This window comes from Geotrypetes seraphini, chromosome 4 (genome assembly GCF_902459505.1).
Source record: "Geotrypetes seraphini chromosome 4, aGeoSer1.1, whole genome shotgun sequence".
Classification (NCBI taxonomy): Eukaryota; Metazoa; Chordata; class Amphibia; order Gymnophiona; family Dermophiidae; genus Geotrypetes; species Geotrypetes seraphini.
Window position 1 is genome coordinate 127,978,296 of NC_047087.1, and position 25,526 is coordinate 128,003,821.

At 38.8% G+C, this 25,526-nt stretch overlaps 1 protein-coding gene across 3 annotated transcripts in view; it reads right to left on the reverse strand.

The window, feature by feature from the left end:
- Positions 1 to 217: 217 nt before the first annotated feature.
- HMGN1 (high mobility group nucleosome binding domain 1) overlaps positions 218 to 25,526 on the reverse strand; it is a 44,581-nt gene continuing 19,272 nt past the window's right edge. For all 3 annotated transcript variants that reach the window (XM_033941838.1, XM_033941839.1, XM_033941840.1), the window contains exons 5-6: positions 10,035 to 10,160; positions 218 to 1,060 (exon numbers count right to left, since the gene is read on the reverse strand). In XM_033941838.1, the coding sequence (XP_033797729.1) occupies positions 1,019 to 1,060; positions 10,035 to 10,160 (168 nt within the window). In that variant the 3' untranslated portion in view covers positions 218 to 1,018. The remainder of the gene's footprint in view (positions 1,061 to 10,034; positions 10,161 to 25,526) is intronic.

A 25,526-nucleotide genomic window follows, 5' to 3' on the forward strand; every position in this document is an offset into this window, starting at 1 on the left:
ATGTCACAGGGCTCAGAACTACAAAGTCTAGAACTTTATGCATTATCACCACTACCTAAGATGCAGTCATGAGCAAAATCAATAGCAGTGATCAAAGCAGGACACTAGATTAACCACCCTAACATATAAACTAAACACACAATGCAGACCCTCTTAGTGTATGCATTAAAATGTTACAATGTACTGTATATAGTTGCAGAATTTGAGACAATTCAAGGATTTTTGTAACCAAGATTTTATTGGACATTTGGTAGTAAGCACACAGACACTATGAACAATCTGTACATTTTGTTACTCTAGAATAATCTTTAAAAAAATTACATGTAGTTTAATTTCTAAATTATTCCCGTTGTCTTTCAACTTAAAGTCTGTAGATAACCAGCCTTAAATTACCGAACCTTTCCCCTCCCATACTACAGACATATTAGTTAGTGTTTATTATATCTACAGTTGCCAGTCCAAAATGTTTAATCAATGTTACAAATTTGACATAGTCCAGTCTTTCACAGCACTTATTTTACTAAAAGTAATTGCTACCAAAAGATTAGATACCAGAAAAAATACATAATTCCAGGAGTAATCCACATCAAAGGGAACGATTCTGAGAACTTGTATTGGGGATGAAGGTAGCTAACAAAAAAATAACTAATTAGTGCATTAAGACATTATTAAAAACTCATGATTATGAATTTCAAGTGTTATGCTTTTGATATAAACACCTTGCAGCCTATGGAATGTTAAAATCCACATAGTATAGAAGAAAATTAACTTCCCATATAACATTCCAATGACCATGGTTGTACAGAAAACTGACAACCAGAACATGATTTTCACATCACAAGCACAGAAACCTCTAAATAAAAAAGGGGACAAAGTGGCAAGACTGCCCCATTTTTAAAAGTGTTTCCTAAAATTAAAACTAAAAAACCAGCATTTACAAAATAGTTGATAAAAATATTCCTCTGCATTGTACAAGGGGGGTATGGGGGCCATGGATGAAGACCTGGTGCAAGATGTTCTACTCCAACTTGGCTTCTTTTTCTCCATCAGAAGCTGGGGCCTACAAGGATAAGGATAAAATTTCAGTAGCACACAAAAGTTCCTCAATTTGTCAAGACAGCTTGAAAACATTCTTAGAAATGGAATGACAGAACTTATATATATCAATCATAATAAAACCCTAAGCACGCATGCGCACTTCTAACGCTGTGATCTGTAGCTCCGTGGCAGAGACATGGTAGTACTGCGTGCGGCACGTGCACACGTTCGGCATGCAAGGGGCATGGCAGTTGCAGCGCGTGAGGCGCTTTCCTGAACTTCCTCCAGCTGCAGCCTGCAGTGGTTTGAGTGCTGTGGTTTCCCTGCGTCGGACCCTACCAAGATGAAGAGAAATGCTGCATAAGGAAGTAAAACGTGAGGGAATGCTGCACAGGGAAGAGTGGGAGGGAAATCCTGCTGCTACTGCTGCACAGGGAAGTGGAGGGGGAGAAGGAAAGGGGCAAAGTTGCTATGCTTTGGGGGGGGGAGAAGTGTGCTTGGGGGCCACGGAGAGAGACAGGCAGCAAGGCAGGGGGCCAAAGAGACAATGAAACAAAGGACAGACAGCGAGAGAGAGAAAGAGAGGAAAGACAGATACAGAAAGAAATTAAAAAAAGAAAGAAATGCAGGGAAGGGGTGCTGCTGGACAAGGGGAAGGTAAAAGTAAGGGAGAAGGGCTGCTAGCACCCGTTAATGTAACAGGTTTAAAAACTAGTACACAGTAAAACATTAATTTGTTTTCTTCAAGGATAGGACATTATTTTTCACATGTGGGAATCCCTAGCTACTAGTTTCACTGAAAATAATTTGAGTGCCTATTGTCCTAGCAAAGACAAGGCCAGCCAACAAAAGTCTGAACTTGCGTATAGACTGTTGTGAAGATGCAGCTTGGAACAGAAGAAAAATGGGCCCAGGGGTGGAGTTGATTTCTAGACAAACAAGTTTTGCTAGGCTGACCAAATCTCATGCTGAGTTTTCTGTTCAAGGCAGTAATGAGATAACATGTGGACTGAAGACCACGTTGCAGCTTTGCGAAACTCCTCCACAAAGAGGCAAATCTTATCTGACAGCCCTTCAGCAATATCACTTACGAAAATGTAAAAAAGAACAAGCTCAAGAACTGAACCATGAGGCACACCACTGGTACCATTCTATTCCTCAGCATGATCGTCTTCCACTCAACCAGTTCATCACAGTTGAGGTTTACCAAGAATACTGTCAAAAGTAAACCTCTCGTGAAGCGAATAACTAGAGGCTATATTATCAAAAGTGCTTATCTCCTATATGGTGATGGTAAGCAGTAATTGCAGAGGTAAACCTTGATCATTGGCTTTCACACCAGATTCAGAGGCGCAGGTGGTACACAACAAAGTTTTTGACAAGAGGAGATCTAGTGCTTTGCCCTTATACCAGATCATAAACCTACAGTATTCCATTTAAAATTATAACAACTCTTAGTAGAACATTTCCTGGAAACCAACAAGATCGACAGATTAGGTTCTTACCTCAATAATCTGGGCTTAGGATATACAGAAGTCCAAAAAGGAAGGAGCCCCGAAAAGGAAATTTACTGAGCTTAGCCCCAGAGGCCAGATCTGCCGGACCAACCCCGAAGCCACAGGGTATGACGAGTGGCCACTCTGAGGGGCCAAGGACTTGGCAGATGCCCACAACAGATCATACATGGCATCAGAGATAAGAAGCGCCGAGCTTAATCTTAGCCACTTCCTGATTCACCAAGGACAAGTCATCAGACCCCCGGTCCAGGACCCTCTCAGAACACCGGAAACAAGCCTGGGTAACCAGACCGCCACAAATTGCCACCTAGACAGCCACGTCAAAACTATGTTCAAAAAGAGACTCTATCTTATGATATTCTGAGTCTCGCAAGGCCAAGATGACTTCAACTGGCATTGTGTGCCGAGACCACCACAGGAGACTTAAAAGTATCTCTAACCCCCTCAGGAATGAGACTAGAGCCTGGTCATGGACCACGCCAAATGAAAAGGTGCATCCAGAATCTTCCACTGTGTCTGCACATCCCGAATGCATAGAAAAAGAACAGGAGGATCCCCCGAAGCAGGGGGGTCCATCACATAAGGAGGGGGGGGGGGTCCTTTGCTTACTCCTCAAACCTAAAGAATAAACTCCTGCAGCTCTTCCCAGTAAAAAAATATGCACTACCAACACATCCTCGCCAACTGGCATCTCAGAAAAACAGCCTTAGGTATCATCTGCCCCACCCAGTCCCCCTCGACAGGCTAGTGGATATCAAACAAAGGGTACAAGTCCTCATCAGGTAAAAATGTGTCTGCAAATAAAAAAATCTCCATCCCATGAAACCTGCTGCTGCTTGGCCAAAGACCAGGGGGTACTGGACAGGAGCCAATGCCGAGGGGGGCTGAATGGGGGCAGAAGTGGAAAGCAAAAGCACCCCTTAAAAACTAGAGACCCTCAGCCGTCTGAAAGACTTGTACGTGACTAAAACAAAATCTGGGGCATAGAAGCACTCGCTGCAGAAGCAGGAGAAACATTTAAAATCTGTTCTTGTCTAAGACAGAAGGGAGGTCACCTGAGGCCACATGCAAAATGGTGGAATTTCCTGCCAAAACCGAGGAAAAGCCCACTGAAAAAATCTTCCCCAAAGAGGCCTGAACAGACCCAGCCACTAAAGCAGATCTGCAGGCATCAGCTGCTGTAGCAGTAAGGGAGTTCCCAACACCACCAATGGTAAGGGAAGCCTTATTTCTCTGATCGTCAGCAACTGGGGAAATCCTTGTGTGGGCGGTAGAAGCAGCCCAGGCTTCCCCGCTGCCTACAACCGACAAACTGTGCATTCACAAATGGGAACCCTGCTCGCCAATGTCAGCATTTTCGGTTGGCCTAACCAATGTCATCAGAGGCCTATGGGACATTGTATCAATCTGACTCTGGAATGTTGATGCAGATAGACCCTAAATGCTCCTGCACATTATTCACATACATTAAGCATCCATCCAGCTTTACAGATTTCCTCAATAGGCGTAGATTTAAGGAAAGCTACAGAAGCTGCCATAGCTTGGACTTTGTGAACAGTGACATGACTCTCCAGTTGCAGTCCAGTCTGAGCATAACAGAACGAGATACAGGTCGATAACCAGTTGGAAAAATCACTCTCTTGGAGACAGGATGCTCCAATTTGTTATGATCAAATGAGATGAACAGTTAGGGAGATGTTCGATGAGGCTTTGTCCTGTCGATATAGTAAGCCAAAGCAAGTTTACGTCAACAGTGTGAAACGTCGTTTCTCCTGCATGAGAATGAGGCTTAGGGAAAAAAAAACTGGAAGCACAAACGACTGATTGAGATGAAACTGACCACTTTCGATAGAAACTTTGGATGTATGCATAGAACCACTTTATCATGGTGAAAAACTATGAAGGGTGGATCTGCCACCAACGCATGTAACTCACTGACCCTTCTGGTAGAAGTGAGCGAGATAAGAAAAACAACTTTTCAGGTAAGAAACTTGAGATGAGCTGTGGCCATTGGTTCAAATGGTGGCTTCATCAATCTGGAAAGAACCACATTAAGGTCCCAGACTACAGGAGGAGGTTTGAGAGGTGGCTTTACATTGAAAAGATCCTTCATGAATCTGGAGATCAAAGGATGAGCCGTGAGAGGTTTATTCACCCTCAACTGGAACATGAAAAGCTGTAATAGCACTGAGATAGACTCTAACAGATGCTGACTTGAGTCCAGAGCTCGAGAGATGGAGCAAATAATAGAACCCTGTATCATGTAGCTATAGTTTGGGTTCCTCTTTCCCACATGCATCACTTTGTACTTTGCTCACATTAAACGTCATATGCCATTTTGATGCCTAGTCTTGCAGTCTCACAGGTCCTCTTGGAACCTAAGCACAGTACCAGGCAGAGCTTTGGATTCTTGCCCCTAAATATCTAAGAAGAAAATTTTTTTTTTAGATTGAATCAGGTTCGGTAGACTGGATGGACCATTTGGGTCTTTATCTGCCATCATCCACTTTGTTACTATGTTAAAATAAGTTCAACTGATAAAAAAATTGGATTGTAATGATGATGAAGACACCAGGAAGAAAACTGGGTCCACTTTTGTTGATAACACTTGAGTGGCAGGCTTCCTGGAGGCGTCGATAATATTGCGAACCGGCTGAGAGAGATGTAATTCAGCCGAGTTCAGCTTGAGAGATACCAAGCTGTCAGGTGTAATGATTGCAGGTTGGGATGAAGAAGAGCTCCTTGATTCTGTGTAAGCAAAGAAGGAAAGATTTGAAGAAGTATTGGCTCCTTGGTGCCGAGTTGAAGTAGAAGGGAGAACCTATGCTATCTGACCACCGAGAAGCTATGAGTATTCATGGTGGCTGATTCTTGCTTGAGTTAAGAGTTTTCAATATGAGAGGAGTGGGAGGAAACGCATACAGAAATTTGTGTCCAGACCAGTAGAAACGCATCTGCTTCCAGAGAGGTGAGTAAAGTCTGGGGCAGAACTGGGGCAACTTCTGATTGTGGGGAGCTGCAAACAAGTCCACCTGAGTGCTCCATTGTGCAAAGATGGATTAGAGAGCTCTTGAGCTGAGTGTCCATTTGTGAGGTTCAAAAATTCTCCTGAGGTTGTCTGCCAAGGAATTCTTCTCACCTTGTTATGTAGACTGCCCTCAGGAAAAGGTTGCAGGCCGTCACCCAAAGCCAGATTTTTTTGAGCTTCCTGACAAAGTGGACGAGAGCCCGTGCCTCCTTGCTTGTTTATGTACTACATTGCTACTTGATTGTCCGTGCGAAGGAGGACTTGATCGTTCAGAAGATGATGGAAAGCTTTCAGTACATAGTACATCGCTCTGAGCTCTAGAAAATTGATGTGAAATTTGTGCTCTCTGGTAGTCCAATGGCCCTGCATTTGAAGACTGTTCATGTGTGCCCCGCAGGCATATGGTGAAGCATCCATTGTTGAGCACCTGCTGATGAGGAGGTAGATGGAAAAGGAGACCTCTGGATAGACTGAAGGAGGTCATCCATCAGTGGAGGAACTGTAGAAGCGATGAGGTTTCAGAGATATGTTGCGAGAGCCGATCTGTCACCGGAGACCATTGAGAAGTGTGGGCCCACTGAGGAGTGCGAAGATGCAGTCTGGCAAGTGGTGTCACATTAACTGTGGAGGCCATGTGCCCTAGGAGAACCATCATGTGCTCCGCAGAGAATGTTTGGGGATGAAACATCTGCTGGCAGAGATGAAGCAGAGCAGTTAGGCGATCTGGAGGAAGAAACACCCTCATGAGAATAGTATCTAGAATGGCTTTGATGAACTGGAGACGTTGAGTCGGTTGCAGGGACGATTTGGGGAAATTGATCTCGAAGGCCAAGGCTTGAAGGAAAGAGATGGTATGAGTTGTCGCCAGCTCCACTGCTTGAGTTGAAGCCTCAATCAATCAATCGTCCAGGTAAGGGAAAACCTGAAGACCATAGGCTTCCTTGAGATCCAGAGAGCATAGCCATTCATTCTGCTATGGTGTACACACACAACTTGATGGGGAGAGAAAGAGAAAGAGGGAGAAAGAGAAAGAGATAGAAAGAAAGAGATAGAACGAGAGAGAGAAAGTTGCTGAAGGGAACTGGGGGGGAGAGAGAGTGGGGAGAACGAGAGAGAGAAAGATGCTGAAGGGAACTGGGGGGGAGAGAGAGTGGGGAGAAAACGCTGAAGGGAACTGGGGGAGAGAGAGATGCCAGACTATGGGGGGAGTGGTGGAAAGAATTGAATGAGAAGATGAGTTAAGCAGAAATCAGACAAACAAAGGTAGAACAGGTTTTAAAAAGTGTGGTAGCTGTGCTCGGGCTATTTCCATCACTGACCCTCATTGCTGATGTCTCCAGTGCTTGGGACCCGAGCACCGTCCCGAGTCTTGCAGCGCTGCTCCATTTTGCAGAAGAGGACTTTTGAAAAATCGTATTCTTCAGCAGCGTCAACTCTTCGGTGTCATTATGGAAGCGGAGTCGACATCAACACTAGAGAATAACATGGGGAGAAAAATTTGTCCCTGTCTCTGCCCCATCCCTGTGTACTCAGACCTTGTCATCGCCCGGTCCCCGCAAACCATTTGATCCCATCCAAACAAGTCTCAAATAATTTTATACTGAAGCTTTGTTTATAAATGTTTATCAATACAACTAATATACTACTTTATCCTAAAGCAAAAAAGAAAATAAATAGAATTTGTTTGTTGGCGGGCGTGACATGGACAAGAAAACCGCTTGTGCCAAATCGAACGTGATGATGGAAGCAGCGAAAAGACCCCGCTGGGCCGAATGCCCACAAAAGAAATAAATTGAATAATTTTTCACTTAAAGGAAAGAACAATAAAAGCAAAATAAACACAAAATGACAAAAGTTACAAGCCACGAGAGTGGGAAGGCAAGAGGAATAGTTTCAATGGCCGTTGAAAAAACATGTCTTACCGGTAGCTCCGCGGAAACTAGAAAACTGAGGGACCAAGCACCTACGTCGGGCGGGAAGGCACTCATGCATGCGCGGTGCGGGCTGATCACGATTTTTCTCAACTCTTAAAGTTGTGATCCACTTTTCAAGTGTCTGTACCGGGGCTCTGTCGGCGACGTCACTCATGTGTGAGAATATGCCGCCTGCTTTTCCTGGGATAACTGAGCTTACAGAGAGGGTGGCCATATTGAATCCTCCAAGGATAAACACAAAGATTATCAAAGGTGAAAACCTAATCTATTCTCTTACGTCCCTTCCAGATTCTGTAGGCTACGTGACATACCAAAGCAATGGCAGAGTCTAGGAAGGTCCACAAAGCACACCATGTGGAGCCAGTTCTTGGACACAGGAGTATAAAGTTCCAAAGCTTTATTTCAAATTTAAAAATACCAATGAACAATGGAGCCTAGATCCAACACGGGCTGTGTTTCTGCAAATTTAGGTTTCCTCAGGGGGCCTGTAAAACTCACAAAACAGAAAAGCTGAGCCTTGGTTAATGTTTAATGTAACCTCAGGAGACCTCAGGGGTCCAAATAGTGAAAAGCGTCTAGAGAGGGACAGAAGAGCGTGCAACACCAAGGTCTGAAAAGTGGCAGAGCAAGCCACATCCACCCAGTAAAACTGGGTAAAAAGTATGACGAGAACCAAGTAGTTCCCCTGCAAATTTCATCTGGATGAATTGAACAAGACTCCGGCCTCGAAGCAGCAACACTTCTAGTGGAGTGGGCCTGAAGGGAAACTGGCGGCAACTTGCCGCTGACATAACCTGCAGAAAAAGCCATACAAATTCATAGGGCCTCCTTGATACTGGAGCACTCCCATCAGTGGATGCATCTCTAGCAACCATTGGAAACAATGCTTACAGTGCCAAAGTTGATGGACTGGATCGTGCCAAGACATTTCTCTAGGTCTATTTATCCATAAAGAAAGAAGAAACAAAGACCACATGGTCTGGGCTCAGTAATTGCAGGCCCCAACTATAAGGATCAGTGCTTAAAGCCATGATGCACATATTAGGACATGTAGAGGAAAATAGTCAATGCAAAAAAATAAATTGATTTGACAGGGAGGAAGGATGAAAGTTTGCCTGTGCTCAAAAAAGTGTGATGTAACCTGGCTGATGCTCAGGCCTAAGAGGGCCTCAGGAGCTGATAGAGAAAACACTTCATTTCTCCCTATCCTTTTTGGTTAGTTCCAAGAAGGTAAACGTAGGAAAACAGGAGACAAAAAAATGCATGGGAGAAAATCGGCTTTGCAACCTCCCAGACCCAAGGAAACTGAAACTAACGGTCCAACGCACACTTGTCAGGTGGGAAGACATGGTGGGCTGTATCAAATTCCTCTTAAAAGATTAAACTGAGCAGTGTCTGCACTGGGGCTCCCTCAGATGACATCTTGCTTGTCATCAGAATATAAAGCCTCAGATGTGAAATTTCCCTCTGCTATACCAGAAAAAGAGTAGCAGCACTTCTTGAGTAGTGGACAGTTCTCACTTATCTCAATCACTGCATCTGTTCCATCAGTGCAGAGATGTTTCCTGCACTGATGGAACAGACACAGTAATTAAAAAAGATAAGTGTCTACTACTCATTGAATTTATATTATGAGGACTATTCATATAAATGATGTACTGTTATTTTTGGCTCCTCATCTTTGAGAATATTTTTTTGATGCCAGAACAGTTATATGGTATGTACAGTTCAGTCTCAATTAGCCAGTGTGTGCAAGTCCTCAAATGTTTCTTAGTAATCTGCCCTCCATGGTAAGAGCAATCAGGATAAATATAGCCTCAGTAAGAGACAATATGAGCTCACACACAATCAGACTCAAGATGTGATATGTAAAAATTAGTTTGCATATCAAATTCAAAATCAATACTGAATTACATATAGAGCAAAATAAGTTCACAATACAGTACAGTCTCAATTTTATGTGACAGAACCCCGGTGACGACTGCTTCGCCGTCAAGAAGTGTAGCACCAAGAAAAGTTTCACCTCCAAGACAAATTTGTTTTGGATATGGAATCCTGCTTTTACTTACTCCATTTATGTATTCTTTGAGGGGTTACTATTGTTTTTTGTATTATCCAACGACTCGATATTCAATATATATATATTGTAATTGTCTAAGTTCTGTCATTCCATTTCTAGGAATCTTTCACACATTTTCACACTAGATTGTTTCCTATTTGGATTTTTTCTTGTCAATACAGCTGAGCAAACATACCTGGTTTTAGCATACTAAAGTCTTTTAAAAACTGCCTCATGTCTCCAAAAACAAAATAGCCCATGTATTTGACGTCAGAGGTTCTCCTCTACCCGACTTTAAAAGATAAAAAATTTACTGGTTTTCCTAACTTAAAACCACACTAAAAGTGAAGGCTGTATCATGATCGTTTTCACAATGAAATTAAGTTACTCCTGATTAGGAAAAAATGTTACAATATCAAAACTGCAAAATGAAGGAAGAAATGAAAATGTATACCGACCTCATCACTTTTAGTTTCTCCATTTTCCGAAGGTAAATCTTCCTTAGTGTCTTTGTTGGCTTCCTCAGTCTGTTTGCCTTTTGTACCCCTCTTTCCTTTGGAATTAACCTTATCTTCACTTTTCTCCTGCAATGGAAGACCACTATCACTGCAGTGCGATGACAGAAACCAACAGAAGGAAGAAAATAAGCAAAGCCATGTTGAAATTTTTTTTTAAATTAAAAATAGGATTAATTAAATTTTGGTAAACCATGGTTATTTTTCTATCCCCTTCTATTCCCATAAAAGGCAACCTACTATACATGTTGCTTAAAGAGTGGGCTTCAAGTAGCAGCAGTTACATACAACCCTGTGAGAGATTAAATATCAATTCCCAAACCTTGTTCCTGTGTTAAGGGTGGGACATGGTAAGCAGGAAGGGAATATTAGATTACCAAAGGTAAGAACCTGTTAATTCACAGAGAAGTCTGTACAACAGGTGTTCAGTCTGTACCCATGAACCAGGTCTTGCAGAAAGCCACACACTGTTTTTGGCTCCTCCTACATAGAGGAACAGAGTCCCCTACAATCGAGTCCAAAAGCAATCGGAACAGCACTGGAACAAAATCATACACAGAAGTGGGCACAGGGAGCATCCCTACAAACATAACACTATTCTGTTCTGCAACATACAAGAGAACAGGAAACATGCACAAACATGGCAGCAATATGACCAACCTGCTATGTGCAATAAGAACGAACTTGAAATTATCCAGTGGCTAAGATATGTATTCACTTATGCAGAATGATTCCCTACATGGCCCTTCTGCTAGTTGGAAGACACTAAGGCCGATTCATGAGGGATAATCAATCTATAAATGCTGGTTCATTTGTTTTATGTTATTTTAAATGTTATCAAGGTGAGTTTATATGTTATTCTATGGGGGATAAGGAGCCAATATGCCTTTATCAACAACGGACTGACTTGGTCATTTCTTAGATCCTGTAATAACCTTAATAGCGGTATTTTGAATGAGTTGAACATGCCAAATCTCTTTCTGCAATATACCCTTATATAGAGAATTGCAGCAGTCAATTTTCACCATTACAAGTGAATGAATCAGTATATTTAATGACAGTGGTTCCAGAATACTTGATAGTACCGTAATCTAATCATTCTCAGTTTGTGAAAGCAGTTTCTAACAACAGTACCTATTTGCATGTTGAAAGTAAGTTTAGCATTAATAATTATACCTAAGATTTTAACTGAATTAACCTGGTAAATAGCAGTGTTGTCAATCCGGATGGAAGAATTTAATTGTAGACCATCTTTCCAGGAAGAGAGGAGACAGTTTGTTTTAGAAATACTAAGGGAAAGCATATTTTCCCTTAGCCAATTGTTTATTTTATTTAACTTTTTATTTATTTCAGAAATATTTGCGGTATCAATAGGATAAATGATCTGAATATCGTCAGCATAAGCAAAAGCTGCGAGGCTGTTAGATTGGCATAACGTCAGTAAAGGAGCAAGATAAATATTAAAACAATAGCTGTGATAGGATCGATCTTCAAGGGATTCCAAAAGAATTCGAGACTGTCTGAACTGGAATTATTAAAGAACATGGTAGATCGATCCGCGAAATAAGATTTAAACCAATCGAGTACTTGGTCGGTGATTCCAACCGAAGCTAATCTTTGTAAAAGTAATTGACAGTCAATCGTATCAAATGCTACTGCGAGATCCAATGAAATTAGGATTACAGATTTATGGTGATCCAGAAAGCACAGTTACTTACCGTAACAGTTGTTATCCAGGGACAGCAGATCTGTTCCCATTCCTGGCGAAATGCCTCCAACGTGAGGAGGCGCAGCTGGAGTCCTGGAGTCATTGGGACTTCTTGGAGGATGGACTGGTATGAGAACCCAAAGCCTGCTGGTATCTGAAGTTGCTATAGTGTTGTCTGTACCCTTCGGAAGATCTTTGGACAGACAAGCCTCTGAAAGCCTGGCGGAACCTGCATGGAGGACAAAAATTATTGCGACTCCCCCCAGGGGGACAGTGAACATTGCTATCTGGGAGAGACCTAGGACAGCAATCCACCATGCCAGCCATGAAGTTATCAAGCCCCTTGCCAAAAAACATTTGTCCTTTGAAGGGGTGTCTACTCAGTGACGCTTTAGAAGCAGAATCTCCAATCCAGTGACGGATCCAAAGCGTTTTGCAAGCCATAACTGCATAAGTTGAGACCTTGCCTAGAACTCTTATGGAGGTCATATAAGGCAGTGGTTCCCAACCCTGTCCTGGAGGACCACCAGGCCTTTTGGGTTTTGGGAATAGCCCTAATGAATATGCACAAGAGAGATTTGCATATAATGGAAATGACAGGCATGCAAATCTGCTCCATGCATATTCATTAGGGCTATCCTAAAATCCCGATTGGCCTAGTGGTCCTCCAGGACAGGGTTGGGGACCACTGATATAAGGCACCCGCTACATAATCCATGCCCTCCAGCACCAGCTGGGGGCAGGCGACCTCTTCTGCCAATGGCACCTGGCACGATCTCATGTGACAGGCATGTGTCGCAAACGAGGCCGCTGTTGCAGTATTAACGCCCAAAGAAGCCACTTCACAAAACTCAAGACAATGTCCACCCTGCGATCCTAGGAATCCTTATTCACCAGTCTCCTCCTTTACTAAGGAGGGCTGTGTGCTTGGTGACCTGAGCCACTGTCGAGTCCACTTTCCGTTGCTCAAATACTTGAAATTCCAGCGCCATAGGATAAAGCTTAGACATAGCCTTAGTCAGTTTAAAAGAACTCTGGAATCTCTGGAGCAGTGTTTCTCAACTCGGTCCTGGAGTACCTCCTTGCCAGTCAGGTTTTCAGGATATCCACATTGAATTTGAATAAACTTTATTTGCATGCACTGCCTCCATTATATGCAAATGTCTTTCATGCATATACATTGTAGATATCTTGAAAACCTGACTGGCACGGGGGTACTCCAGGACTGAGTTGAGAAGCACTGCTCTGGAGTGTTCTGTAACTAGAGCAACAAGATCTGGATGCACAGGGAAAAAGGATGTCAGAGCATTAGAACAGCTCATGACTGTACACTGAGACATGGAGGGCTGACCTTCCAACTTCAGTTCTTTCATGAAATCCAAAATGAAATGGTGGACTGACTGACAAACAGCCAGCAAATGAAGGGGTCATCACCCATATCAGGGCTCCACGAGGCACCCTTCTTAACTGTTCCACAAATGGAATCAGTGTCATGTAGCAAGAGAGACATATTGTCGGTGTGCAAACTAAGGCAAATCTAGGTCCGCTGGAACCTTAGCTGTGACTTCCGCCAAAGGCACCGACCTGGAAGCTTGCGGTGTGTCCTTCGGCTACACCACATGAGCTGGGTCTTTGAAATATGCTCGCCACAAGAGCTAGATAAATTCCGGGGAAAAGCCACCCACTAGGGCCAAGGCCGACTCCAGACAGACCCTGGATGAGGCCTGCAAAAAGAATTGCTTACAATGGTTCATGGCAACCCAAAGAATTCATATGAGCAGAGGCCGCATCCATCCCTTATGATTTATTAAGGGATGATGAGGCAGAAGAAAAGATCAATAAATTCCAAGATGGCACAAGAAAAGTCATGCCAAAGCCCATGGAATCTATTTGAAAAATAAAAATCACTAAAAACAGGGGTTTGGGCCAAAGACAACTTTTTCAGAACCTTCCCCCCTCTGATTTTCCCATAGGAAATAATGGGGCTGTACTCAGTGTCTCTGCAGTACCTGCCTGCAAGCCAGCTCTCTCTGTATCTGAAGTGAGAAGGGAAAGGAATTTCTACCTCAAATTTTCTTCAAATAGTCCAATCTACAGAATCTTCGAGCTGCCAGTCAGACAGACCCAGACCAAAACTTCGACACGTGACTGGGGGCAGGAAAAAAGTTTGTGCCCCAATACCCTAAGGGCTTTTACACGGGGCGCATAACAGCCTGTGCTTAAATCTCCGACAAGGCAAGCTTTCTCCCAGGGGAGCGGACCAGAGCTGAGGTGACACGCAACAGGCTGACTCCACAGATCTACTTGAAGCTTGCCCTGTGAAGTTGTAGTCCAGCTCCACGGAACTGCTCCTTTCCCAGGCAGAGAACCCCTGAATAGGGGGTCTTAAGGCGAATAGGGGGTCTTAAGGCGAATAAGGGGTCTTAAAGCAACGAAGACACCAAAAAGAGGAAACTTCACAACAAAAAGAATAAAATAAGCAAAACAGAAACACTTCTGCATGGTTTGCTTGCAAAACGAAAAAATATGTAGGGGGCTCCGTTTTCCTCTGCTATATAGGAGCCGAAAACAGTGTGTGGCTTTCTGCAAGACCCAGTTCACGGGTATAGCTTGAACACCTGCTATACAGACTCCGGAGTGGATGCAACAGAATCACAACTAAAAGGTATCCCAATTAATGTAGGCAATATTAAGGGCCTTCCATAATTAATCCATAATACAGACCTTCGAGAATGAAGGACACAAAAGTAACAGTGTATATTTCACCCAAAGGCAATTGTACAAGTCAGGAAAAATGGGCTCCTCAATCTGTGTGACACGTTAAAGGGATGAGAGAGAGAGAAAGATTAGCATTTTACCTTGATAGTATCTTTTCTAGTAGATAGGAGTGGCATGCTAAATCAAGGGTCTTGTGTCCTCTCCCGCGAGTCCATTGCAGGAGATACCGATTACTGTTTTTAGAACCTACTTTTCTCCCTGCTGCTCCCAGTCAGTTTCAAAGCAGACAACATCCCTACAGGAGAGGAAGCCCCCCTAATAAAACTGATTTGCTCAAATAAAACATGGGTTCATAAATAAAACATGGCTCAAAACCATGCCATGGAAAGGAATAAAATCTTTATTAACAAAAAGCCATTATAAACTGTAGAATTCTGGAGAAAACCCAAAGTAACTATATATATATATATATATATATATATATATATATATATATATATATATATATATATATATATATATATATATATAGTTACTTTGGGTTTTCTCCAGAATTCTACAGTTTATAATGGCTTTTTGTTAATAAAGATTTTATTCCTTTCCATGGCATGGTTTTGAGCCATGTTTTATTATAAACTGTAGAATTCTGGAGAAAACCCAAAGTAACTATATATATATATATATATATATATATATATATATATATATATATATATATATATATATATATATATAGTTACTTTGGGTTTTCTCCAGAATTCTACAGTTTATAATGGCTTTTTGTTAATAAAGATTTTATTCCTTTCCATGGCATGGTTTTGAGCCATGTTTTATTTATGAACCCATGTTTTATTTGAGCAAATCAGTTTTATTAGGGGGGCTTCCTCTCCTGTAGGGATGTTGTCTGCTTTGAAACTGACTGGGAGCAGCAGGGAGAAAAGTAGGTTCTAAAAACAGTAATCGGTATCTCCTGCAATATATATATAGTTACTTTGGGTTTTCTCCAGAATTCCACAGTTATATATATATATATATATATATATATATATATATATATATATATATATATATAAAAGTAACTATATATATATATATATATATATAAAACATGGGCTCATAAATAAAACATGGCTCAAAACCATGCCATGGAAAGGAATAAAATCTTTATTAACAAAAAGCCATTATAAACTCTGGAATTCTGGAGAAAACCCAAAGTAACTATATATATATATATATATATATATATATATATAGTTACTTTGAGTTTTCTCCAGAATTCCAGTTTATAATGGCTTTTTGTTAATAAAGATTTTATTCCTTTCCATGGCATGGTTTTGAGCCATGTTTTATTTATGAGCCCATGTTTTATTTGAGCAAATCAGTTTTATTAGGGGGGCTTCCTCTCCTGTAGGGATGTTGTCTGCTTTGAAACTGACTGGGAGCAGCAGGGAGAAAAGTAGGTTCTAAAAACAGTAATCGGTATCTCCTGCAATGGACTCGCGGGAGAGGACACAAGACCCTTGATTTAGCATGCCACTCCTATCTACTAGAAAAGATACTATCAAGGTAAAATGCTAATCTTACTATATATATATATATATATATATATATATATATATATATATAGTTACTTTGGGTTTTCTCCAGAATTCCACATTCAATATACAATTTCTTCAAAGGAAGGAAAGCAGGCAGAAAGTTCTGAGATACAGCCTTCAAGTAGCAGACAGTCCAGACATGCACACCGAAAACAATTGGGGGGGGGGGGGGGGAATGTTTCAGCATACCATCCCCATCTACTGGGATATTATCAAGGCGAGAACCTAATCTCTTACGAGTGCAATAGGGAAGGTTTGCTGAATGAAGGGATGTACCTAAGCAGTCCCAGAAACCCTGGGTGGGAGAGACACTTGCCCTCAAAACCAAGGCTCCAAAAGAAGAATCCTTTTGAGCTGCTACGTTTACCTTATAAAATTTGGTGAATGTGTGAATGGACAACCAAGTCGCTGCTCCATAAATCTCATCTGGTGGAAGGTGTTGGAAGGTATACGATGACATGGCGTATGTGCAAATGCAGCAGGCTTCCTGGATCTCAAAAACAGTGCATACAGGGGGCGTGGCTTGGAGCGCGCACGATATGGCAGCCTAACTGCAGCGCTCCCGTATCCAGGCAACAATCGGAACAAAATTAATACTTTACTTTTTTCAAATCGCGAGTAAAAACACTGAAAACAACGTCGGAGATGGCGAATATGAAGCAGGGGAAAGCTGAGAAACCTTCGACATCAGGTATCTCAGCAAAAAGAACTAAAGTTACTCCCCTGTCACCATCGAGTGTGCCGTTCCCGATGGAGACTGAAGAACTCACTGAAAAGGCTGATATAATGACTGAACTTTATAAAATAAAACTAATGCTGACTGAAAACTCAAATAAAATATCTGAAGTAAAAGAAGAGCTTCTTAACATGAAACTAGAAATCCAAACTGAGAGACTGAGAATGACAGTGCTGGAAGAAAAAGTGGAGAGGTTTGAATCTTTCACACAGGAATATGAAACTGATAAAAAAGAAATAACAGCTTTAAAAAATCAAATGGTGGACATGGAAAACCGAGGAAAAAGGAAGAACATCAGAATTTTGGGGCTGGCTGAAAATATTGAAGGAGAAGATCCAGTACAATTCCTGGAAAATCTGTTACCTAAACTGCTTCAGCTTAATTCAAAATGGCCGTTAGAAATTGAAAGAGCCCACAGAATCCCCACAAGAAAGCCTGTAAACCAGCCTGCTCCAAGACCTTTGATATTCAAGGTGCTACGGTATCAACAAGCTCAAGAAATATTAAAACTGGCAAAAGCAAATAAAAACTTGAATTATAAAGGATCAAAACTGATTTTAGTACCGGATTTTGCGAAATATACTGCTAACATAAGAAAACAATTCCTCACATACAGACAACAGCTGAAGGAAAAAGGATACATATATGGTCTATATTATCCATCCACTATGAGAATATCCAGTGGAAATAAATCCATATATTTTCAAGACCCGGCAAAGCTGAAAGAATTTCTGACACAAAAAGATCCTAAATTTATATAAAAAACAGAATAATTCAGCTGAAGAAAGAAGAAAGAAGAAAGAAGAATGAAGATGGAAAAAAATGAAAATAAAGAAGATTATTAAAAAAAAAAAAAAAAAAAAAAAATTTTTTAAGATATAAGAAATTTTATTAACTGGAAATAGTATATATTAGAATAATGGATGCAATAATATAATAGTATTTAAAAAATCAGCATCCACAATTATTAATATCTCTAATTATTATTATATTAAAAAAAAAAAAAAAAAAAATAATAAAAAAATAATACTATATTAAAAAAATTATTATTATCAAAATATAAATAAAAAATTATATATAAAATACAAGTTTTAATCAAATTTGATAATACATTCAATTATATACCATATTAAATTATTAAGATTAAGTAATAATGAAATGAGTTATAAAGAATTTATTATTAAATATTGAAAAAAATTTGTAATTGATCTATTGAGAATAAGATTTACTAATGAAATATATTAATTTATTACAAAATCAATATTTTAACTATGTATAAAGAAATTATAATTTTATGAAATATATACAAGAAAAGTAGTTGAATATTTACAGAAATAATTAAAAAATAGATGTCTAATAAATATTTATTTTATTTTGTTTGATTTTTCAGTCATAATAACTTATTATGATAAATAAGAAAATAATTAAATGAATGATAGATATTTAATAAAATATGAATTTATTATAAAACTTATGTATTGACATAAAATGTATATTTTAATCAATTATTCATTCATACTAATTTATTATGAAGATGATTTATGAAAATGATTGAAATGCATTATTATTAAGATTAATATTATATATTTATATTAAAAATGGATTTACTTAATTTATATGAAGATATATAGATATATATATAGAGAATAAGAGCTACATTTAAAATATGTTTATCTATTAAGAATATTATATTACATGTATGTATATTGAATATAATTTATGATTCAATTATATATAAATTTCAGAAAATTCATAAAATTTTATAGATTAAATGAATATAATTTTTAAGAATATAAGGGTAGAAGTATAAAGAATGTATTGAATTCAAAAATATGTTTTTAAATATTATAATGATTTATTAGTTGCCTGGAGAGGGTGTTGTAGGTTTTGCATGACCAATGCGTGTTCCAAATCAGAATAAGATAAAGGGTGGGAGGGGAGGGAAAATAATGGGTGGGATAGGGGATAAATTTTTAATGAATGTGCTGGGAACTAATCATGTAAATAATCATAGAATACTGGATAAAAATTGGATAAATATAATTATTAATTAGATGGATCTAAAAATGTATTCACTGAATGTCAATGGTTTAAATCATCCTATTAAGAAGAAGAAATTGTTATCGTTCCTTAAAAATCAAAACGCGGATATTTACTTTATTCAAGAAACTCATCTATCGGAAATTGAATCAAAAAAATTATCTGGAGGTTTTATTTCTAAATGTTTATTTGCACCGGCTTTAAAGAAAAAGGCTGGAGTGGCTGTTCTAATAAATAAAAAATGTAATGCAGATTTCAAATTAATTAATTATGATCCATTAGGAAGATGGGTACATGTCGAAATGGTTCTGGGAAATACTACCCTGAATTTATTCAATTTATATGCTCCTAATACGAATCAAATGGAGTTTTTTAAACAAATTCAACAGTTGCTTTTACCACTGGCTACATCTAATTTAATAGTAGCAGGGGATTTCAATGCTGTAATGGATCCGATATTGGATAAAAAACCAAGTAAAGTTATAAAATCATTAGGCTTAGATAATTTGATAACATCTTGTGATTTAGTAGATATATGGCGAATTCTTCATTTTAATGATCAGGAATTTTCTTTTTGTTCTCAGGTCCATAAATCTTTTTCACGAATTGATTATATATTTGTTTCTAATAATATAGCGCAGCGCATCTTAAAAGCAGTAATTGATCCCATTATAATTTCAGATCATGCTGGTGTGTGGATTAATCTTCAAAATTATGATGCTGAAAACCTAGATTTAATTTGGAGATTTAATAATGATTTATTAGCGGATTCAAAATTTCTTGAAGATTTCAAAATAAAAATGCAAGAATTCTTTCAATTTAATGAAACAGATGATATTAATGCTGAAATCTTATGGGATGCTTTTAAAGCAACTATGAGAGGAAATATTATTTCATATTCAACATTTATTAACAAACAAAAAAAAAAACAATTTCTTGAGATGGGAAATCAAATTAAATTATTAGAAAATAAATTAATTGAGAAATGGGAAAATAATACATTACAAGAATTATTAAAATTAAAAGTTAAATACAATGAAATTTCTTCTCAAATTGTGAGAAAAGACATTTTCAACAAACAAGTACAATATTATGGAAATTCAAATAAAGCGGGGAAATTATTAGCAAACTTTCTAAAAGCAAAGAAAAGAAAATCTAAGATTATTGCAATTAAAGATACACAAGGTAATACACATACCAACACAAAAGATATTATAACACAATTTCTTGATTTTTATAAAGAATTATATACTTCCAATTCTTATAAAAATAAAGAACAAGACGGATTAACTTTCTTAAATTCATATATTGGACCAAATATTCCAGATCATATAAAAGGAAGTTTAGAAGAACCTATATCTTTAAAAGAATTAGAAACAGCATTGAAGTCTCTTAGAGTTGGATCCGCTCCAGGTGGAGATGGGTATACTGTTGAATTTTATAAATTTTTCCAAAATATTATATTACCACATCTGTTAAATCTATATCAATATCAATTAAAGAATGAAAAAATTTCTGGTACTATGGCAGAATCGATAATTATAGTCTTACCAAAACCAAACAAAGATCCTACTTTGGTATCAAATTACAGGCCTATTTCATTATTGAATGTGGATAATAAATTAATGGCTAAAGTATTAGCATTAAGATTGGCAAAAGCTCTCCCTTTCATTATTGATGTACATCAAACAGGATTTATTGCTAAAAGACACTCATCAAATAATACTAGATTAGCATTCCACTCATTAAATTTAGCAAAAAATATAAATGATCCAGCTTTTTTAATATCTTTAGATGCAGAAAAAGCTTTTGACAGAGTGGAATGGAATTTTATATACCAAGCTTTACAATGGTTTGGTATAGGATCCGGTTTTATTAAAATGATTCAGACATTGTATAGCTCTCCTGGAGCAAGATTATATATTAATAATAATTTATCAAATAGATTTAACTTGCATAGGGGAGTTAGACAAGGATGCCCTCTGTCTCCTTTACTTTTCGATATTGTCCTAGAACCTTTATTAATTGCAATAAACAAAACTAAGGAGATAGAGGGAATATCATTCACCAGTTTTGAATTTAAATTATCTGCATATGCAGATGATATATTATTATATTTAAGAAAACCGGAAACTACTATTCCATGTATACTAAATTTAATAGAAAAATATGGTACTTTTTCTGGATATAAAATTAATTGGAATAAATCTGAAATTCTTCCAATAAATGTTCATTGTACCAAAGGATTATTTGACCCATATTCATTTATTTGGAAAGAGGATGGTATAAAATACTTAGGAATTATGATCAAAAATACAATAGAAGACACAGTCAAAGAGAATGAAAAACTTTTATTAAAAAAAATAACAGAAATGTGTGAGCAATGGAATCCATTACATCTTTCTTGGTGGGGAAGAATTCAAACAATTAAAATGATGATATTGCCTGTGGTTTGTTACCAAATGAGTATGATTCCAATATTTTTTCAGGGGTCATTTTATAAAAAACTTAATAATATTCTTACAAAATTTGTTTGGTGTGGGAAAAGACCAAGAATCGCTTTAGTATCATTACAAAGACCAATTATGGAAGGGGGGGTAAATTTTCCAAATTTTTATAGGTATCATCAAGCCTATATTTTAAGACAGGGTATGTATTGGATCCTCCCAGACCTTTTAGAAAATGTACCAGATTGGCTGTATTTAGAATGGCGGCTCCTGTTCCCTTTATATCCAGAACAATTAATAACTATAACAATGCCTAAAAGATACAAAGACCACAGAATTTTATTTGACACTTGGAAAACATTGAGATATATCAGTAATCTATCACCAGAACCTATTGCTAAATCTTTAAATCAATCAATATGGATAAACTCCAGGATCAGAATTGGCGGATATAAAATCGTCTGGAAACAATGGATAAATGCAGGAATAAGAACATTGAATGATATCATATCAGAAGGTTCACTGCTTAGTTTTTCACAATTGCAAAACAAATTTGGTTTAAACAAAACACAATATTTTAAATGGATGCAATTGAAGCAGGCCATTCAGGTAGGGTTCCCTGAATGGAAAAATCTAAATAATCAATATAGCCTACAGGTTCTATGTTTCCAGACGGATTTTTTGGGTCACCAAGCCGCAAAATGGTACAAATTGATATATGGATTTTTAAATAAAAAAAAGAAAACAGGTCTTAGAGATATTTGGAGTATTGAGATTGGTCAGAAAATTTCTGAATCTCAATGGCCAAGATTTTGGTCCTGGAGATTAAGATCTACAAGGTCAGCATCTATGAATCAAACATGGTTGTTCTTATTACATAGAGTGTTCTGGACCCCAACGCGCCTGCAAAAAATAGATAGTACTAGATCTAATAGATGCTGGCATTGTAAATTAGAAATAGGGACGTTAGATCATTTAATCTTTTTCTGTCCCTATGTAAACGCTTTTTGGAATTCAATATGGCCCCAAATTAATAAATTACTAGAAAATCATGTAGGACTCTCATATGACACTATATTATTTGGCACTGCAATGAGAACTATGAGTCCGATATCTGCAAATAATAATAAACTATTAATGATACTAACAGGAGTCGCCATGCAACAAATTACTCAAAATTGGAAAGATTACACCAAATTAAATTACACATTCTGGTGGAATTCTGTTTGTCATATTTATAAAATGGAAAAAATAATAGCTTTACAACAGGGAAATCTTCTTAATTTTAATAAAATTTGGCAACCATTGACAAATTATTCTAATGATTAAGTTCTTAGCACAAAGATAAATAAATTATACATGAATGGGGTGGGTTTTGAATAATTAATGAAATATATTATATAAAAAGGGAATGGGATTTATATTATACATATTATTGTATAAGTGATATCATACTATATTTTCAACATGATGTATTATTAATGATAATATTTAAGATATGTAATAATTTATTATATATTATATTTCTCAAATAATGTAAGAATGAAAAACTTATAAATAAAAATTTAAAAAAAAAAAAAAACAGTGCATACAACCAGATCCAAGGAGCCTTTCTGGCTCAAAGTCAAGCGCTCAAGAGCCATACCGTGAGAACAAAGCGCTCTGGATCTTGCAGGATGATCAGACCCCGAGCGAGGAGTCCCTGGAAAGGCTGAAGCCTCAGCGATGAACCAATCTAAAGACACACCAGATACCATGGGCACCGGGAGCCAGTCTGGAGCCACCAGAACAACATGGTCTCTCTTTTCAGAACTCTCCCCACCATGAACCAGGGAGGAAATACGTACAGGTTGTCATCCACAGGCCAAGGCTGAACCATCGCATCGATCCCGGCGCTTCTATGCTCATATCTGTGGCTCAAGAATTGCCCAGCTTTCTTGTTTCTCGCCATCACCATGAAATCGAATATGCTTTGAAACACCTGAGGCAAGAGAGCAGATCAAAAAGTTGCTCCTGCAGGCTCACTTGTAGAAGAAATAACGTGACTGGTGGCAACAGAGAGCAGGGAGGAGATGCTGAAAACAGTAATCAGTGTCTCCTGCAATGAACTCGTGGGAGCAGGTTCAAGAACCTTGTTCAGCATACCATACCTATCGCACTGGAATACACCACTTCAGCTCTACTGCTTACCATTAAAGCTTGCACATCTTTACTTGGATAAATGGATATAACTGTAGGGATTGGAATGGGCAAAGGGAAAAAATTGCTCTTCTGTAAAATGTGCTCATTAGCTAGGAAGTGTATTTCACTGTCATTGACCTCATCTGAACCACTGAATTTGCTGGCCCAAGTTTCCTTAGGGGTTGCCACCACCTCCATCACCTTGGTAAAGGTCCAAGATGCTGTCACCAGCCCAAAGGGCAAGGCTATGAACTGGAAATACCTCTGCAAGACATAGAACCTCAAATCTATGCTCCAGAAAAATGGGAATATGCAGTTAGACATCCGTCAAATCCAAAGAGGCCAGAAATTCCCCCAGTGCTACCGAGGTAATTACAGACCACACCATTTCTAGTCTGAAACAGGGAACTTTGAGGACCGCATTGTCTGCTTTGAGGTTCAGGATTGTCTCCAGTCTTCAGAGCCTCTCTTTGACATGATGAAGCCCAGGTCGGACTTTGGGATGGGCTCTATGGCCACTATGTCTAACAATCTCTGGACAGTAGCTCTGACCTTGACTACTTTGTCTAGGCATCCCACTGGAGAGTCCAGGAAAAACGCTGGAAGAGGTCCATAACACTCGAGTTTGTACCCGTCTCACAGAATGTCCAGCAGCCAACAATCTGCGGTAATGTCCATCCACTCCACCAGACATGCAGAGCCTCCCTCCAATCTGCAGAGGTTCAGCTCAGGGTCTGACATCATAACTTCTTCTTTTGTGGTGGAAATAGGGTGGTCTCACAAAGATTGCACACTCCACCAAACCGCAGTTTGGTTATTTAATAAGATCTCTAACCCGAGGGACCTCCAGGTCTAGATATACTAAAGTCATTTACCCATTTTCAAACCCAGCTATACAAATTAGCTATTTAATATTAAAATCCAATGCAAACTACTCAAGCAATTCATGCACTAACGTCGCTTGGCAATGCACTCAAAAAATTAAATTTAAAAAAAAAAAAAAGGGATGGGTTTTAGTGATCCAAAAAAAAAAAAAAAAGGACTGATCAAGCAAGACCAGTAGCTTACCTGTCTTACCCATAAGGTGTTTTTTTTTTCATTTTTATGGGCACAGATGCTATGCATGTGTTACACATACACAATATCTGTCTCTTGAAGAATAGGGAAAAAAAAAAAAAAAAAGAGTCCCCCCACTGATAGCAGCCCTCCCCAACATCCCCTGATGAACCAGCACCGGGGACTAACTCCCTCCCCCATGTAGGAGGAAATGGGCATCCCTCCTACCGTTCTCACTGGCGGGGGGTGGATGGGGGGAGAGTGTTGGGTTGGTCCCTTGTGTCAGGGAAGGCCGTCAGAGAAGGGGTGCTTTTTGTCTTTTTAATGAGACAGATAATGGGCATAACATCTGTGTCGATTAAAAAAAAAAAAAAAGTTTCCTGCCCTGAACTAGAAAATGACAGGGGGGAAAAATTTGTCTCCATCACTGCCCCGTCCCCGCAACCACCATCCCTGTCACCGCCCCGTCCCATCCCCGCAACCACTGTCCCCGCAGTATCCATACAAGCCTCAGTACTACAATATTTAGCTTATACCTTCCTTATAAATCAAAATTCTGGCTGCTTAACTAGAGAAAGATGTTCAGCTGGCAGGGCTTTGTTTATAAATTTTTATCAACACAACTAATATACTACTTTATCCTAAAGCAAAAATTAAAAAAAAGAGAAATAGAAATTTTTTTTTCTCTACCTTCATTGTCTGGCTTCTGCTTTCCTCATTTTTTCATTGAATTCCTTTCATCCATTGTCTGTCTTCTCTTTATGTCTTCCATTTGCTCTGTTACTGTGCCTCTCCCTTCAACCCCCCCCACCACCAATTGGTCTGGCACCCATCTTCTTCCCTCCGCTCCCCCCCCCATAGGTCTGGTATCTCTGTCTTCTTCCCTTCAGCGTCTTCTCCCCACTCTCTACTCCCCATTTCCCTTCAGAGACTGTTCCATTCCTTTCCACC